The sequence below is a fragment of the Aotus nancymaae genome, unplaced genomic scaffold (assembly GCF_030222135.1).
Source record: "Aotus nancymaae isolate 86718 unplaced genomic scaffold, 86718_ANA_hifiasm-v0.15.2.pri h1tg000028l, whole genome shotgun sequence".
Classification (NCBI taxonomy): Eukaryota; Metazoa; Chordata; class Mammalia; order Primates; family Aotidae; genus Aotus; species Aotus nancymaae.
The window spans coordinates 26,229,553-26,246,405 of NW_026988441.1; the positions used below are offsets into that span (position 1 = coordinate 26,229,553).

At 51.5% G+C, this 16,853-nt stretch overlaps 1 protein-coding gene across 1 annotated transcript in view; it reads left to right on the plus strand.

The window, feature by feature from the left end:
* Window positions 1-16,853, plus strand: part of SUGP1 (SURP and G-patch domain containing 1) — a 30,104-nt gene that overhangs the window by 5,225 nt on the left and 8,026 nt on the right. Inside the window, exons 3-8 of the mRNA XM_012443556.2 lie at window positions 2,351-2,454; window positions 5,690-5,917; window positions 7,896-8,019; window positions 8,279-8,379; window positions 9,330-9,453; window positions 14,018-14,373. Of these exons, the coding sequence (XP_012298979.2) occupies window positions 2,351-2,454; window positions 5,690-5,917; window positions 7,896-8,019; window positions 8,279-8,379; window positions 9,330-9,453; window positions 14,018-14,373 (1,037 nt within the window). The remainder of the gene's footprint in view (window positions 1-2,350; window positions 2,455-5,689; window positions 5,918-7,895; window positions 8,020-8,278; window positions 8,380-9,329; window positions 9,454-14,017; window positions 14,374-16,853) is intronic.

Sequence of the window (16,853 nt, forward strand, 5' to 3'; positions counted from 1 at the left end):
ATTCTCCTGCCTCAGCCTCCCAAGTAGCTGGGATTACCGACATGCACCACGACGCCCAGCTAATTTTGTATTTTTAGTAGAGATGGGGTTTCTTTATGTTGGTCAGGCTGGTCTTGAACTCCTGACCTCAGGTGATCCACCTGCCTTGGCCTTCCAAAGTGCTGAGATTACAGGTGTGAGCCACTGCGCCTGGCCTTTCTAACAATTTTTAATTCAAATGTATTTTGATTTAAGTAGAGCCACACTGTAGATATTGTTTTATATCTGCTCTTTTGTTTTTCCTTTAACATTGTGTTTGATTGTCTAAAATTTCAACTTTTCAGGGCTGCCCCATCTTCCCTGTGGATGGCCCGTAATTTATATTTAACCAGTGCTCCTTGTTGACTTATTTAGGTTATTCATTTTTAGTTCATTGGTATTTCTTTTTTCTTTTTAAAGGAAAAAGGCTAGCCCTGTGGACTCCATGAGCTTTTACCACCTTTGGGTACATCCATATGGCGGAACATCATGTGGGTTTAAAAAGCAGTGTGTCTGAGGAATTTGAGATTGGAGCAGGATGGTGTGCTATAGTAGGAACTAGAAGAGGTAGAATGTGTGCTGTGATCACAGCCTTATTTCCTCTGACTTAGAGAGCCAAGTAAAGACATACCAGTGTTAATAGTGGCTGTTAAAAGTAGGGAGACTTAGTTGGGTTTTCCCATTCCTTTCTATGTTTCAGTTTTTCTTTTCTTTTTTTTTTTTTTTGAAATGGTCCTACTCTGTCACCCAGGCTGGAGTGCAGTGGCACGATTGCAGCTTACTGCAGCCTAGACGTCCTGGGCTCTGGTGATCCTCTGAAGTGCTGGGACTATAGACATGCGCCATCACACCCAGCTAATTTTTTGTATTCTTTGTAGAGATGGGGTTTTCTCCGTATTGCCCGGGCTTATTTCAGTTTTCTACATTGCCATTTGTTCCATAATGAGCCTCTGTTACTTTTTTTTTTATTGCCCGGGCTTATTTCAGTTTTCTACATTGCCATTTGTTCCATAATGAGCCTCTGTTACTTTTTTTTTTTTTTTTTTTTTTAAAAGAGACAAGATCTCACTCTGTTGCCCAGGCTGAAGTATAGTGGTGTGATCATACGTCATGGCAGCCTCAAACTCCTGGGCTCAAGCGATTCTCCTGTCTCAGTCTCCTGAGTAGCTGGGATTACAAGGATGAGCCACCACGTTTAGCCAAAGCCTGTGTTTCTTTACCCATGTGGACCTGCAGCTCAGAGCTGGGGTCTGCAGGCATTTCTTTGGGTATCGTACATTTCTAAGCAAACAGCCAAAGCAATCTTACTGTTGTCAGAGCTGCCCTTCATGCCTGTCAGAAAATGGCATTGGCTAGGAACGGTGTCACATGCCTGTAGTCCTAGTGACTTGGGAGGCTAAAATGGGACCCTTACTTGAGGCCAGAAGTTCAAGACCAGCCTGGGCAACATAGTAAGACCTTATCTCTACCCCCCCTCAAAAAATAATTAAATTAAAATATCATCCAGGTGTGGTGTCACCTGCCAGTAGTCCCTGTTTTCGCACCATTGCACTCTGTACTTTAGCCTGGGCAACAGAGCAAGACCCTGTCTCTTAAAAATAAATAGGCCAGGTGCAGTGGCTCATGCCTGTGATCCCAGCACTTTGGGAGGTTGAGTTGGGAGGATCACTTGAGGTTAGAAGTTCGAGACCAGCGTGGCCAACATAGTGAAACCCTGTCTCTACTAAAAAGACAAAAATTAGCCAGGTGTGGTGGTGCACGCCCATAATCCCAGCTGCCCGGGAGGCTGAGGCACGAGAATCTTTTGAGCCCAGGTGGAGGAGGTTGCAGTGAGCCAAGATTGTGCCACTGTACTCCAGCCTGGGTGACAGTGAAGCTGCGTCTCACATAAGCGAATGAATGAATAAATAGAGACATGTAGGCCCTGCCTTGGAGAACTCTAAGGTTTAGCAGGGGGACAGACGTGAGTCAGTAACAACCCAGATTAACTAGCAAGGGAGGACAGATGCTGTGCAGAAAGAGAGCAGGAACCATCTTGTCCGAGGGCCATTTGGACCTGGAGGTTTAATATTCAGGCAGAGGTAATACTTGGAGTAGTGCTCTTATCGAAACAAGATTGTTCCTAGCTTACGGTACCGAAGCCTGCTGTGTGCACTTTGCCGTATCTCCCGAAATCTCCGGGCACCAGTTTGTGGTCCCAGTAGGTGAGAGTGCTAGAGTGAGTGAGGGGCCATGATGGACGAGGTGGTGGCCTCATCCTCATTCTTGTCTTCTGGTGCCCTCACTGCTTCTCTAGCCGGCTCACCCTCTCTACCCTCTGTCTTGGTTCTAGAATCACAAACGCAAACAACTCTTCTTGCATTTCCAACAAGTTTGCCAACGATGGTAGCTTCCTGCAGCAGTTTCTGAAGTTGCAGAAGTCACAGACCAGCACAGGTGAGTGTAGGCCTCCTGTTCCTCAGTGCTGCCCTCGCATCTCCCCCTGGGGTTGCTGGGCACGTGGGAAGTGATGGGTCACACCTGAGAATCCTTCTGCTCACCCGTAATCATAGAGCCCTCTCGTTCTACCATGCTTGCACCAAAGGCATAAATAAATAAGTAATACATAAATAATTTTTGTTTTTTGAGACAGGATCTCAGTCTGTTGCTCAGGCTGGAATACAATGGCTCAATCATAGCACACTGCAGCTTTGACCTCTGGGGCTCAAGCAAACCTTCCATCTTAGCCTCCCTGTGGCTGGGGCTACAGGACACGCCATCATACCTGGCTAATTTTTGTTTTTTTTGATAGAGTTGGGATTTCATCACGTTGTCCAGGCTGGTCTTGGACTCCTAAGCTCAATCAATTCACCTGTCTTAGCCTCCCAAAGTGCTGGGATTACAGGCAGGAGCCACTGTACCCAGCCCAAATAATAAATATGTAAATTAATACCAAGGGGGCAAATGTAGACCCAACAGTCAGGGTGTTTACCCTGTAGAAGCAGAGACAGATAAGTCAGATTTACATCTGGGGCAGGTGGGGCCGTGATCAAGCCCTCCCCATGCTTGTGGGACCACTTTGGGAGATGGGAGGCATCTCCATACTGGGTCAGCTTGAACCCACCAGCAGGGGTGAGCAGGTCTTCTGCAGATGGGGTTTGCAGGGGCACTGGGCTAGCCTGAGACACCTGAGCTGCATCAGAGAACAGCAGGTTCTGGGGCTGTTGCTGCGGCTGAGGTGCCTGGTAGGCAGGCAGTTGGGGGCGCCCAGCAATGACCACTGGGGCACTGGTGTTTATCAGGTACCACCCTGTATGCCAGGGAGTGTGGACTCAGTGCCTGCCATGTCCCTTGCTCTGTGTAAGCAAATGATGCCTGTGCTCTCACTGAATCCTCTGAAGGGACACCTCTCTCTACCTCTGTTTCTCTTTGGTAGACATTTGACAACACACATCATTTTCTCTTCACTCAGAATTCATAGATGTTGGCGCAGTGGCTCATGCTTGTAATCGCAGCACTTTGAGAGGCCGAAGAGGGCAGGATCGCTTGAGCTTGGGAGTTCAGGACCAGCCTGGGCAACATGGCTAAACCTCCTCTCTACAAAAAAAATACAAAAAAATTAGGCAGGCATTGTGGTGTGTGTCTTTAGTCCCAGCGACTGGGTAGGCTGAAGTGGGTGGATTACTTTTGGGCCTGGGAGGTGGAGGTAGCAGTGAGTGAAGATCATGTCAGTGTACTCCAGCCTGGGTGGACAGCAAGACCCTATCTCAAAAAGGAAAAATAATCATAGATGTGACATTTTGCCTTTGATACTTCTGATCTTTTTTAATCATCAAAAATACTCTGTGGGCACAACGGCTCACACCTATAATCCCAGCACTTTGGGAGGCCGAGGTGTGCGGATCACTTGAAGTCAGGAGTTTGAGACCAGCCTGGCTAACACTGTAAAACCCCATCTCTACTAAAACAAAAATTAGCCAGGCGTGGTGGCGTACCCCTGTAATCCCGGCTACTCAGGAGGCTAAGGCAGGCAAATTGCTGGAACCTGAGAGGCGGATGTTACACTGAGCTGAGTTTGCGCCACTGCACTCCAGCCCAGGCAACAGAGCAAGACTCCATCTGGAAAAGAAAAAAAGAAAAATACCTGAGATTGGAGTCCTCCCGTCCCCCTTTCTTACAGCAAGTAATTGTCAAGAAATTGTGTGTTCGACAACTCCTGTTGTCCTGTCACTCAAGCAGTGTGTGCCATTGTTTTGGGTTTTTGACCCTTTACCCAGATGATGACATACTGTGCATTTTGTTCCATGCTTCCTCCCACTCGACATGATTTTTTTTTAGGTTTAAGTGGTCCATCTAAATCTCTCTTACTGAGTCCTGTAAGCAGCTGATTGTCTCCATTTCCACACTTTCCATTTTGGAAGCTGAGGCTTAAAAAGATGAAGCCCTTGCTAGGCATGATGGCTCACATCTGTAATCCCTTTGGGAGGCTGAGGTGGGGAGATCGCTTGAATCCAAGAGTGTGAGATCAGCCTGGACAACATATGGAGAACCCATCTCTGCAAAAAATAAAAATAAAATTAACCAGTCATGGTGGCATGCCCCTGTAGTCCCACCTACTCTGGAGGCTGAGACAAGAGGATTGCTTGAGCCCAGGAGTTCAGGAGGTTGAGGCTGCAGTGAACCATGATTGCACCACTGCACTTCAGCCTGGGTAACAAAGCAAGACCCTGTCACTAAAAAAAAAGATGAGGCTCCCAAGTGCAGAGCCAGCCTCTGTCATGATCAGTGGGGTCCTAGTCCTCTCAGGGTGGTGAGCTGGCCAGTTTCATGCTGCTCATCACTGGACTCAGGGCTCTGCCTGAAGCTGTCACACAGCCCCACCCCATCCCCTGCCTTGCTGTGGGTGCTTCTGCACTGTGGGTCCTCTGGAGACTGAGGTGTGGGTTGGAATTGCTAGTCTCCAGGTCCTCCGCACCTGGCCCCGCTGTCAGCGCCTCAGGATTCCCAGCCTTCCGCAGCGGGCAGTAACACCTGTGCAAGGAATGGGACCCCTGTCCGTAGGTTGCTCACCTACAGGTGTGCAGTGTGACAAGCTAGGTGGGTAAATCGTCACCCACGGGAAGCCTGCCCATGTCTTTGACTTTGAGGTTTACCAACCAGAGCCTGTTGTTGCTGGTGAGACAGCTGCTTTTTGACCTTTGTCAGGTTTTCTAAGCAACAGCTAAGAAAAGTTAACCCAAGACCAAATTCATCCAAGAATAAAGAAGGCTGGTTTGAGTCCCTTCCCCATCAGCTCTCAGGCTGAGAACACCCAATAGGCTTGCCCTGGCCAGTCAGCCTGGCCACAGACCTCCAAGGGAATGGTTGTAAACTGGGATTTGGGGACTCGGGTCTTACCCAGCATAACTGACGTGTCCCTAGTCTGTGGGTGCAGCACAGTTGAGATATCTACAGCCAGAGTAGCCCCCTGCAGAGCCCCAGGCTTCTTCTTTTCTGGCTGGGGGACTACAGTGAGTCCATTCGCTCTCAGCCTCACTGTCCCCATCTGTAGAATCAGGGTGGCCTCCTGAGTCCCTGAGTTCTGGAAGTCAAGGACCTAACCCCCTGGAGGCCCACAGCACTTGGGTTAGGTGGGAAACCAGGAGAGGTGCCCTACAGACCCCAAATGCGCATACCCTTCCTCCTATACCAGATGCGCCCCCCAGCACGCCCAGCGTCCCTCCCAGCATGCCCACCCCCAGCACCGGGAAGAGGTCCCTCCTCATCAGCAGGCGGACAGGCCTTGGGCTAGCCAGCCTGCCGGGTCCGGTCAAGAGCTACTCACACGCCAAGCAGCTGCCTGTGGCGCACCGCCCAAGTGTCTTCCAGTCTCCAGATGAGGATGAGGAGGAGGACTATGAGCAGTGGCTGGAGATCAAAGGTAAGTTGTGGGAGCTGCAGCTCCCCCACCGCCAGTACCTGTGCTCTAGCAGGGGGGATCTCTAGATCAGGGCACGCGTGGCCAGGGGCATGGGTGCTTTGGACTGAGTTGCAGTCATCGGGCCTCCGAGCTGAGCCTTGGCCCCTCTGGGGTGAGAAGAACAAAGGAGGATAAGGGGTGGGGCAGGGGTGTTGCTGGGCATCAGAGCATGGGCTTAATCTTGGGAGCATTGGGACCCTTCTTCCACTCATGCAGTGGCTCATGCCAGCCAGGGCAGGGGCGCACGCCCATCTCGCATTTGCTGCAGAAGGGTGTCCTTGCGTCTTTTCTTGGAGGAGCTTCTAAGGCTCTTCAGCTGAGCCCTTGAGGCCCCAAAGCACTGCTCCTCACCATGGGTTACCTGTCGCCTGAGTTATGAGCCATAGGTTGGAGGGTGCTCTCTCCTGTCCCTGGGAAAGGATGGTCACTCGTCACGGGTGAACTTGTCCAGACCCCTCAGTGTAGGAAGGCAAAGGGGGGTGGCTGCAGTGACAGCATTCCCAGCAAGTCCAGCCACTTCCACATTCAGGATGAGGCCCTGTGACACCCGAACCACATGGAGGGCTGGCTGGTGAGATCACGTCACCTTGACAGCACAGAGTGAAGTGACCATGACAGCTTTGAGACCCCTTGCTTCTGGCTATGTGTCCAAGTGGATCAGAGGCCAGCCTGGCCCCAGACCATTAGAAAGAATGGAGCTGGTGTGTGTCCTTTACTTAGAGAGGTGCCCCAGAAGCTCCAAGGGTGCCCTGTTGGGAACTGCTGTGTCACAAGGGGTATCGGGCATCTCTGGGCCTGTGAAGACTGTTATGGCCCACTGTGCACGTGGCCTCAGAAATGCCCTTGCTCCTGTCAGCAGCGACCAGGTTGGGATTGTTGCTGGGCCCATGGCAGGAGGGCTACCTAGGATGAAAGATGGGCACAGAATGCCCCTGGGACCTCACAGCGGTCCTCCTTGGGCCACACACGTCCCCCCACCCTGATTCCCAGCAGCCCAAGCAACAAGGGGAATAAGATTAGCCACAGGTCTGGCGTGCTGCCCAGTTGCCAGGCACTGGCTGGCAGCAAGAAATTTCTCCTGTGCGTCTCCTACAAGGGCTGCGATCTGTGTAGTAGCTGACAAACACAGCCTCAGAAACAGGCCAGGGAAAAAATGCAAAAGCACGTTCCACATGGCTCAGTGGGGAGGCTAATCCATATATAAAAATATATCTTTATAGCTCTATTCACTGAAAAGGTCCCGAGATAATGATTAAGCCCGTGGCATTGAGCATCCCTAATGCCTAGATGCTGGTCTGGAGACGCAGTTTCTCACTCACGGAAACCGACTTCTTGGAGAAATGGCTGGCTCTGGGTCTGGGCAGGAAGTGTATGAGATGATCTTGGAGCACCCTGTCCCAGCAGGTGGCAGGGAGGCCGTCAGAGAATCCTGGGGCCATGTCCAGAGCCCTCAGGAGCCAGCTTGAAGAGGCTCCACCGGCCACAGAGCTTCTATGATGACACTAATTGCCGTGGATCGAAACCCACCCAGTGTGTTTAAATCAGAGCTCATGATGGTATTTTTTAAAAAAAAGAATGTGTCATCTTTGAAGGATGAAAGGGAACCGATGTATTATGCTGAAAACTGGTAAAGAAAGAAAATAATTAAGCATTTCCCCCGCAAAACCAGGGGAGGCTGGATATATTTTCCGCCAGCTTCCAGCCTGGTGCTCGCCACAGCCTCACACTTCTCTCCCACCCAGTGTGTCTCACAGAGACAGTTGAGATCGACTCCCCCCTCATCATGGTGTTTTGTGCCTGGACCTGGGATGCCCGACAGCCTCCTGCATCTCACACTCTTCTCCCCCCACCCCCTCTGTCGTTGTGGTCCGTAGAGAGAGTGTGCCTATTGACTGTGGGGTGTGTGAGTTGAACCCCAGTACTGACAGCCTCCTTAAAGTTTCACCCCCAGAGGGAGCCGAGACTCGGAAAGTGATAGAGAAATTGGCCCGCTTTGTGGCAGAAGGAGGCCCTGAGTTAGAAAAAGTAGCTATGGAGGACTACAAGGATAACCCAGCATTTGCGTGAGTATCTCTGGGGAAGGGAAGGCCATGCTGTTGCTGTATATGGGGGGCTGGATACTTGCTAGCGCGGGCCGGATGCTATTCCGAACGCTTTCTGATTCTCACCAGAAGTGACAGGAGGCTCCCATGTGGCACAGAGACTTGCTTTTGGGTCCCTTGCTTGCCAGCCTGCCTTTTTTTTGCACAATAGAAGCTGCAGGGTTGCACCCATCACAGATACTCATTTTCCTCTCTCTTCTGCAAACTTCCTCCTCTGCAGATTTTTGCACGATAAGAATAGCAGGGAATTCCTCTACTACAGAAAGAAGGTGGCTGAGATAAGAAAGGAAGCGCAGAAGTCACAGGCAGCCTCTCAGAAAGGTAGGTGGATGGAGCAGGCAGGAGGTTCTGGGGAGGCCTGTGGACATACCGTGTCCTAATGCAGAATCGGGGTTTTTTGGAGGTGCTAGAGTGGCACTGTGTGGCACCAGTGGTTGAGACCTGTACCCTCCAAGGCATCTGGGGTCACTCTGGGAATGGGACTGACACCACCTTCCCCCTCAGTGCTCCAAGCATTTGGTGAAGCCTGAGTGTCAAGCCACATGTGTGGGGTACACAGGTGCTCTCAGAGGTTGAGTTGCTCCTGGGAGATCAGCTCAGAGCAGGACCCTGGGTAGAGGGGTTTTTGCCTGGTTCTTTGTTACATTAACAAGTGTTAATGAGCCCCAGCTTCCTCCTGAACACTGAGGACAGGGCAAGGCAAGTGTAGTGTAGGTCCGAGGGACTGAGGAACAGACATTGTCAGCCGGTGCAATTCTGATGGGATGAGTTTCAGGGGAAGGGGAAATGCTGACCAGTCTTTGACTGCAATGACATAAATGCCAGCCAAGTGCTGGTGGGTGGATTTGCGGGCAATTGACATTCAGGCCAAGCGTGGGCTGCAAAGGTTTGTTCTTTGTGTCTCCTGTGGCCCTGTGCCCTGAGGCTCTCCCCAGGAGAGGAGGCCCAACAGCCGTGTGACCTGGAGGGCTCCCATCTCCCCTCCTCCTCCACCCAGACCCGCTGTCACATTTGGATCCTTTGTCCTGGCTCGTGTCCAAGGCCCTCTCAACCTCCTGGGTGGGATGGGAAGGGGGGCAGGGGGCGGGGGCTCGAGGCATGTTGTTATGTGAACTCTGCGTCTGGTCCCAATGCAGTAATCTGATTCCCATTTGCCTGTTTCTCTTTGCATTGTTTCTAAAACAAACCCACTTGTTACCCGTTGGGTTCTTAGCAGAAGTTAGGCTGTTGGGTGTGGTGAGTTGAGCCCAGTACTGACAGCCTGCTTAAAGTTTCACCCCCAGAGGATGAAGAGGTCAAGAACCTTGCAGAAAAGTTGGCCAGGTTCATAGCGGACGGGGGTCCCGAGGTGGAAACCATTGCCCTCCAGAACAACCGTGAGAACCAGGCATTCAGGTAAGGGGGGCCCTGCCAGGGAGGTTACCGTCACCCTGGCCACAGCCCCCCTGCAGGGGAGGACACTGGATCAGCACGGTCCCGCTATCTGCTGGAGTCACACTGTGAGAAGCCGACAGGTCCAAGAGTTTCTCATTCCAGAGGCTGGCTCTGCCTCCCCATGGGCATGTCCCACGCACACATCAGCACCCTTGAGTGGTCTCTGAGGCAGGTGCATGGGGCTGTTGGAGCCCTTGTGTCTTCCAGGCACCTTGTGGAGGATGTCTCCAGCACTTGCCCAGTTGCCTTTGGGACACATGGCAGCCCTTGGCTGGGGGCAGGTCAGGCTCTTGAGTGGAAATTCAAGCACTGTTTAGTTACGTTGTGTGCATTCCCAGGGTCTCCCCTTTATGACAAGGGAGGTGGCAGGGAGTGGGGAACTTTAGGATCTGTGGTGTGGGAACACCCAGCCTGTGTGCGAGTTCCACAGAAGGGCAGGTGCGTGACAAGCAGCCCAGCCTCCCTGCCATCCCTGGCCATGTGGTTGCACCCTAGCCCCATTGGCTGGGTCTGTACTCACCAGCTCATCTGTTCATTGGGTGGGTTTGGCACTTGCTCTGTGGCCGGGGCGGTAGGTGGGTGCCTGGGGAATATGGGGATGACATGCCTGTGAGCACATGCCTGGCCTCACGTTACACACAAGTCCCAACTCAGTCTGTGAGGAGGTGTGACAGCGCATGACAAGTCCTGGAGCAGCGGCTGTCTGGGTGGGCTGGTTGATTCAGCAGCCCTAGACTTTGTCACAGATGGGGCAGCTGTGCCTCCGTGGTCACTGGCTAAGGTCATGGAGGGTGGGCAGACATGGCCAGGCCAGGCCGAGGCAGACAAAGGCAGTGGGGCACCATTGAGGGGTGGGACTGAGGGAGCGTAGGGGCTGGGAACAGGGAGGGTCAAGGCTCAGCTGACCCAGTGGATGGGGACAGGGAGAGGGGCTGCTTGGGGCTCAGGTATGCCCCAGTCTAGTACCTGTGTGTCTGGGGCCATGGATTGTTTGGGCATTGAGTTCAGGAGAGGGATCTGCCTGGGACTGGAGACCCCCTACCAGGCGTCCTGAATCCCAGACTTGCCCTGGGGACCATTAAGTTGTTGGCCACAACTCAGGGTTGGGTCACTAGTCCACTCCAAGTCATTGCATCTTTTCTTCATTTGCCTGATTAAGGCTATCTAAATAAGAAACTTAGCTTGCTGTCATTGTAGATAGACACTAACTGTGGAACCATATCAAAGGAGAAGCAGGCAGGGATATGGAATTCTGTCCAGGGCCCACAGCCTGGCAGCTCTGCCCGGTCAGAGGGGTCCAGGACCCAGCCGCTGCAGTCCAGCCTCTCCCCTGATGTCAGAACTGAGAGATGAGGCTGGGCGTGGTGGCTCACACCTGTAATCCCAACACTTTGGCAGGCCAAGGCGGGCAGATCACAAGGTCAGGAGATTAAGACCATCCTGGCCAACATGGTAAAACCCCATCTTAAAAAAAAAAAAAAAAAAAAACTGAGAAATGCTATTGATGCAGGTGGCCTGGGCCTCCTGTGTGTCCTTTCTATTCTCGGGTGTTGCTGACAGTGCCCAGCTTGTCAGGTGTGGCTGTGGAGGAGGCCAGGCTGGTTGAGGTCACCTGGGGTGGGTCCACACGGGATCAGTTGTCAGGCAGCCCCAAAGCACAGAAATGCTGTTTAGATCCACATGGTTGGCAGCCCTTCCTGTCCCCAAATCTAACAGCCACCTCATGTGGCTACTCCTGGCTCTTCCTTGTCACTCCTGTGGGCCAGGCACACCCCAGCCACTTTGGGAAACAATTCGTAACCAACTGCATGGTTATAAAGAAGCTGGAGGCTGGGCGTGGTAGCTTGTGCCTGTAATCCCAGCACTTTGGGAGGCCGAGGCGGATGGATCACCTGAGGTCATGAGTTCTGAGACCAGCCTGGCCAACATGGCAAAACCCCGTCTCTACTAAATATATAAAAATTAGCTGGGTGTGGTGGTGTGCACCTGTAATCCCAGCTACTTGGGAGGCAAGGCAGGAAAATCGCTTGAACCCGGGAGGCAGAGGTTGCAGTGAGCCAAGATTGCGCCATTGCACTCTGGCCTGGGTAACATTGAAACTCCATCTCAAAAAATAAAAAAAGAATCTGAAAATGCCCAGTCCCTTGAGCTAGTCATTCTCCCATTTCTGAGATACATCCTGGAAATAATGTCAATAGAGCATCGGCCATAGTAATGAAAAGTCAGTGACAAATTCATTGTCCAGCCTTTGTGGGCTAAATCATCAATGCATCTTCCCAGTGGAGTATGCTGCCTTTAGAAGGCACCCATGTGAGCCGCCATCCCAGCGTGCTGGACTCTCAGGCACGAGGGAACTGAGGCAAGGCCAGTGAGTGAACATGTTTCCACTGTTCTAACAGGAAAGTCTTATGTCATCAGTTTCTAGAAGAAATTTTTTTAAAAAAAAATGGGATGCGGGCCGGGCGCGGTGGCTCACGCCTGTAATCCCAGCACTTTGGGAGGCCGAGGCGGGTGGATCACGAGGTCAAGAGATCGAGACCATCCTGGTCAACATGGTGAAACCCTGTCTCTACTAAAAATACAAAAAATTAGCTGGGCATGGTGGTGCGTGCCTGTAATCCCAGCTACTCGGGAGGCTGAGGCAGAATTGCCTGAACCCAGGAGGCGGAGGTTGCGGTGGACCGAGATCGTGCCATTGCACTCCAGACTGGGTAACAAGAGCGAAACTCTGTCTCAAAAAAAAAAAAAAATGGGGTGCATAAAATAGGATCACAGTTCTGTTAAGATAAATCTTTGCAGAAACTGGCAGGAAACACCTTAACCATGGTTATCCCCGGGCTCAGGGTGGGATTAGTTCCACCAGAGGGAAGCCTTGGTGGTGCACCCAGCCCTGTTGTAGATGGAGGGGTCTATTTTCTTCCCCATGGGGGTCCACCATTGGGTGCCATTGTAACCCCTTCACAGATGGGCAGACCCTCCAGGAGACTATGATGCATCCTTGGACCATCCTGGAGCAGACTCCAGGTGAACCACCAGCCGAGGCCGGGAAGGGGACCCCACACCCCCATGCCCACCTGCCTTGGCAAGTGAGCCTCTCCAGCTTGGCCTCAAATGCGTGTCTGAACTCACCTGGCTGTTGAGTGTCTTTTCCAAATCTGACCAACTGTTCCCTTCCCTCCTAAACAGTTTCTTTTACTTCTTAATTTTTACAAATGTCCCTCACCAGGTCAGATTTGTGCCATGACCCAGGATGACAAAAGAGATGCTGCCATCTCCTATCCTTCTACCCTCCTGAGGTATCGGATGTTAGCAGGGCCATATACATACAGGCTCATATAGAAACTGTCTAAGGGGTCTCTTGCTGCTCTCTGTTACTTGAATAAATGAATGAATGATGGAGTCTCGCTCTGTCACCCATGCTGGAGTTCAGTGGCCCAGTCTTGGCTCACTGCAACCTCCACCACCCAGGTTCAAGGAATTCTCCTGCCTCAGCCTCCTGAGCAGCTGGAGCTATAGGTGTGTGCCACCATGCCCAGCTGATTTTTGTATTTTTAGTACAGACGGGATTTCACCATGTTAGCCAGGCTGGTCTTGAATGCCTGACCTCAGGTGATCTGAATGCCTGCCTCAGCCTCCCAAAGTGCTGGGATTACAAGCGTCAGCCACTGTGCCTGGCCTCTATCTTTTGTACAAAAGGAATTCACAGCATGCCTGACCCTTTAGTTCACTTTAGTAGCATGCCTTGGTGCTATGACCATCCCTCCAGATTCACAAGTACAGGTCCAGCCCCGTCTTGTTCAGCACTATAACACGTGTTCAGGACTGTACACGCCTTCAGTTCTCTCCCTGTGTTCTGCCACTTGGAGCTGGGCCAAGACTTTCCCTTTTGGCATAGACCCCAAAGACAGTCTTGTGAGCTGGGAGGGGATTGTATGGTCTGAGAGATTCCAGTAAGTGCAGAACCCAGCTCTGAACCCAGCACCCCCTGCCCTGCTCCTCAGGCTGGGTAGGGACTGAGGAGACCTGTGGCTTCTAGTCACACTGCCTTGAGGCTTCCTGCCCCCAAATGGAGTAGAATCGGCTCCCTGATGTTCAGTGTCTCGCAGATGCATTTGAGAAGCACTTGGGATCAAGACCTGTCCCTCTGCCCTGTCTGGGTTCTGGTGTGTCCCCACAGTCTGAGATTTGGTGTGAAGGTCTCGCTTTTCTCAGGACTTTGGGGAGTGTCTAAGGGTCCCTGCCCTTTCCCTTTGAAGCAGGGTGAACAATGACATTGTGATGGGTGCCTGATAAAGATAGGATGACGATTGGAGTGACCCACAGTTCAAAGGAAGGGCATCGGACCACCAGAAACAGCAGCCACTGCCCGGAGGCCTGGCAGGGCAGGAGGTCACAGTGGAGACTGTGACTCGTGACCACGAAGTGACTCTGGCCAACATGGACACAAAGCCAGAACTGCTCCTGCCCAGAATTGGGGCAGGGCCTCGGGCCCAGCTGACAGTGTACCCCCAACTCTCCTTTGCAGCTTTCTGTATGAGCCCAACAGCCAAGGGTACAAGTACTACCGACAGAAGCTGGAGGAGTTCCGGAAAACCAAGGCCGGCTCCACAGGCACCCCCACGGCACCTGACCCCAGCCTGAAGCGCAAGTCCCCTCCTGAGGCCCTGTCAGGGTCCTTGCCCCCAGCCACCACCTGCCCTGCCTCATCCACGCCTGCTCCCACCGTCACCCCTGCTCCAGCTGCCCCCGGGAAGCCAGCCTCCGCAGCCACTGTGAAGAGGAAGCGGAAGAGTCGGTGGGGGCCTGAAGAGGATAAGGTGGAGCTCCCACCTGCTGAGCTGGTGCAGAGGGACGTGGATGCCTCTCCCTCACCTCTGTCAGGTGGGCATACCCCCCACCCCATCACTGAGCATAGTGTCTTCAAGGTTCATCCACATTATAGCTTGTATCAGAATTTCATTCCTTCTGTGGCTGCATCTTCCGCTGTTTGTACATACCACATCTGGCTTATCCACTCATCTGTGAATGAACCCTTATGTTGTTTACACCTCTTGGCTTTTGTGAATAATACTGCTGTGACTATCTGAGTCCATTTTCAGTTCTCTTGTCGGTATACCTGGGTGTGGAATTGCTGGGCCTATTGCAATTGACTTGTTTTTTTAAGAGATGAGGTCTCATTCTGTTGCCCAGGCTGGAGGGCAATGGCGCGATCTCAGCTCACCGCAACCTCTCCTGGGTTCAAAGGATTCTCTTGCTTCAGCCCCCTGAGTAGCTGGGATTACAGGCACCCACCACCACACCCAGCTAATTTTTGTATTTTTAGTAGAGACAGGATTTTGCTGTGTTGCCCAGGCTGGTCTCAAATTCTCGCTCTGTTGCCCAGCCAGTTGATTCACCTGCCTCGGCTTCCAAAAGTGCTGTGATTATAGGTATGAGCTACCACGCCTGGCCTCTAATTCTGCTTTTAACTTTGAGGAACCTGCAGCTGCACCATTTTACATTCCCACCATCAGTGCACAAGGATTCTACTTTTCCTGCATCCTCACCATTTTTTTAAATAAAAAAATTTTATAGAGACGGGGTCTCACTGTGTTGCTGAGGCTGGTCTTGAACTCCTGTCCTCAAGTGATCCTCCTGCCTCGGCCTCCCAAGTGCTAGGATTATAGGCAAGAGCCATACCCTCCTCCTTTTATTACAGCCACCCTAGGAGATGTGAAGTGGTGTCTCGTTGTTGGGTTGTTGGTGTGTCTCGTCGTTGGCGTGTCTCTGATGATGCTGCTGAGCATCTTTCACGTGCTTGTTGACCATGTGTAAAAATGTCTATTTTAGTTCTCTTCTGCCCGCCTTTTATTTTTTTGACACAAGGTCTCTGTCGCCCATGTTCAAGTATACTGGCATAATCATAGGTCACTGAAGCCTCTACCACTCTGGCTAAAGGAATCCTCCCACCTCAGCCTCCCGAGTTGCTGGGACCACAGGCTTGCCTCACTATGCCAGTTTTTGTTTGTTTGGAGACAAAGTCTCACTCTATTGCCCAGCCTGCAGTGCAGTGGCTCGATCTCAGCTCACCACAATCCCCCGCTTCCCAGGTTCAAGCAATTCTCCTGCCTCAGCCTCTGGGGTAGCTGGGACTGCAGGTGCACACCGCCATGCCCAGCTAATTTTTGTGTTTTTCTTTTTTAGTAGAGACAGGGTTTCACCATGTTGACCAGGCTGGTCTTGAACTCCTGACCTCAAGTGATCCACCTGCCTCAGCCTCCCAAAGTGCTGGGATTATAGGCGTGAGTCACCAGGCCTGGCCTTGCCCAGTTATTACAGAAACAAGGTCTCACTATGTTACCCAGGCTGGTGTTAAATGCCAGGGATCAAGCTTTCTCCTGCCTCAGCCTCTCCAAGTCCTGGGTTTACAGGCATGAGCCACTGAACCCAGCCTCCTTTGTCCATTTTAAAGTTGGGTTGTTGTGTTGTTGAGTTATACAAGTTGTTTACTTGCTCTCATTCGATGGGTTGTCTTTATACTTTACTAATAGTGGCATTTGATCCATACAATTTTAAAATTTTCTTTCCTTTTTTAATGTGGCCAGAAAGTATCATTGTTTTTTTTGAACTGAAGGCAGACCCTCCAGGGGGTGGCAGTACCAGGGAGGGGGCAGCTAGTTGTGCAGTCTCCCAGTGCCTGCTGTAAGCTAGCCCTCCCCAGAAATGAAATTTTAATGAAGTCAAATTTATCTATTTTTTCTTCTGCGGTTTATCCTTTTGGTGTCATTTTTAAGGAACCATTGTCAAATCTGGGCGTGAAGATTTGCCCCTGTGTTTTCTACCAAGAATTTTGTAGCTTTAGCTCTTAAATTTAGATCTTTAGCATTTTTTTTTTTTTTTTTTTTTTTGAGACAGGTTCTCACTCTGTCACCCAAGCTGAAGTGCAGTGGCTACTCACTGCAGCCTCTACCTCCCCATGCTCAAGTGATCTGTGATCTTTCTACCTCAGCCTCCCAAGTAGCTAGGACTACAAGTGCATGCCAGCACACTTGGCTAATTTTTTTTTACTTTTTGTAGAGATGAGGTTTCACCATGTTGCCCAGGCTAGTCTTGAATTCCTGAGTTCAAGCAGTCCTCCTGCTTTGGCCTCCCTGAGTGTTGGGATTACAGGCATGAGCCACTGCACCCAGGGTCTTTGGTCCATTTTGAGTTAATTTTTCCGACTTTATTCTTTTTTTTTTTGAGACAGGGTCTGACTCTGTCGCCCAGGCTGGAGTGCAGTGGCATAATCATAGCTCACTGCAGTCTTGACCTCCCAACCTCAATCAATTCTTCTGCCTCAGTATCCCATGTAGCTGGGACTATAGATGTGCTGTTCCATG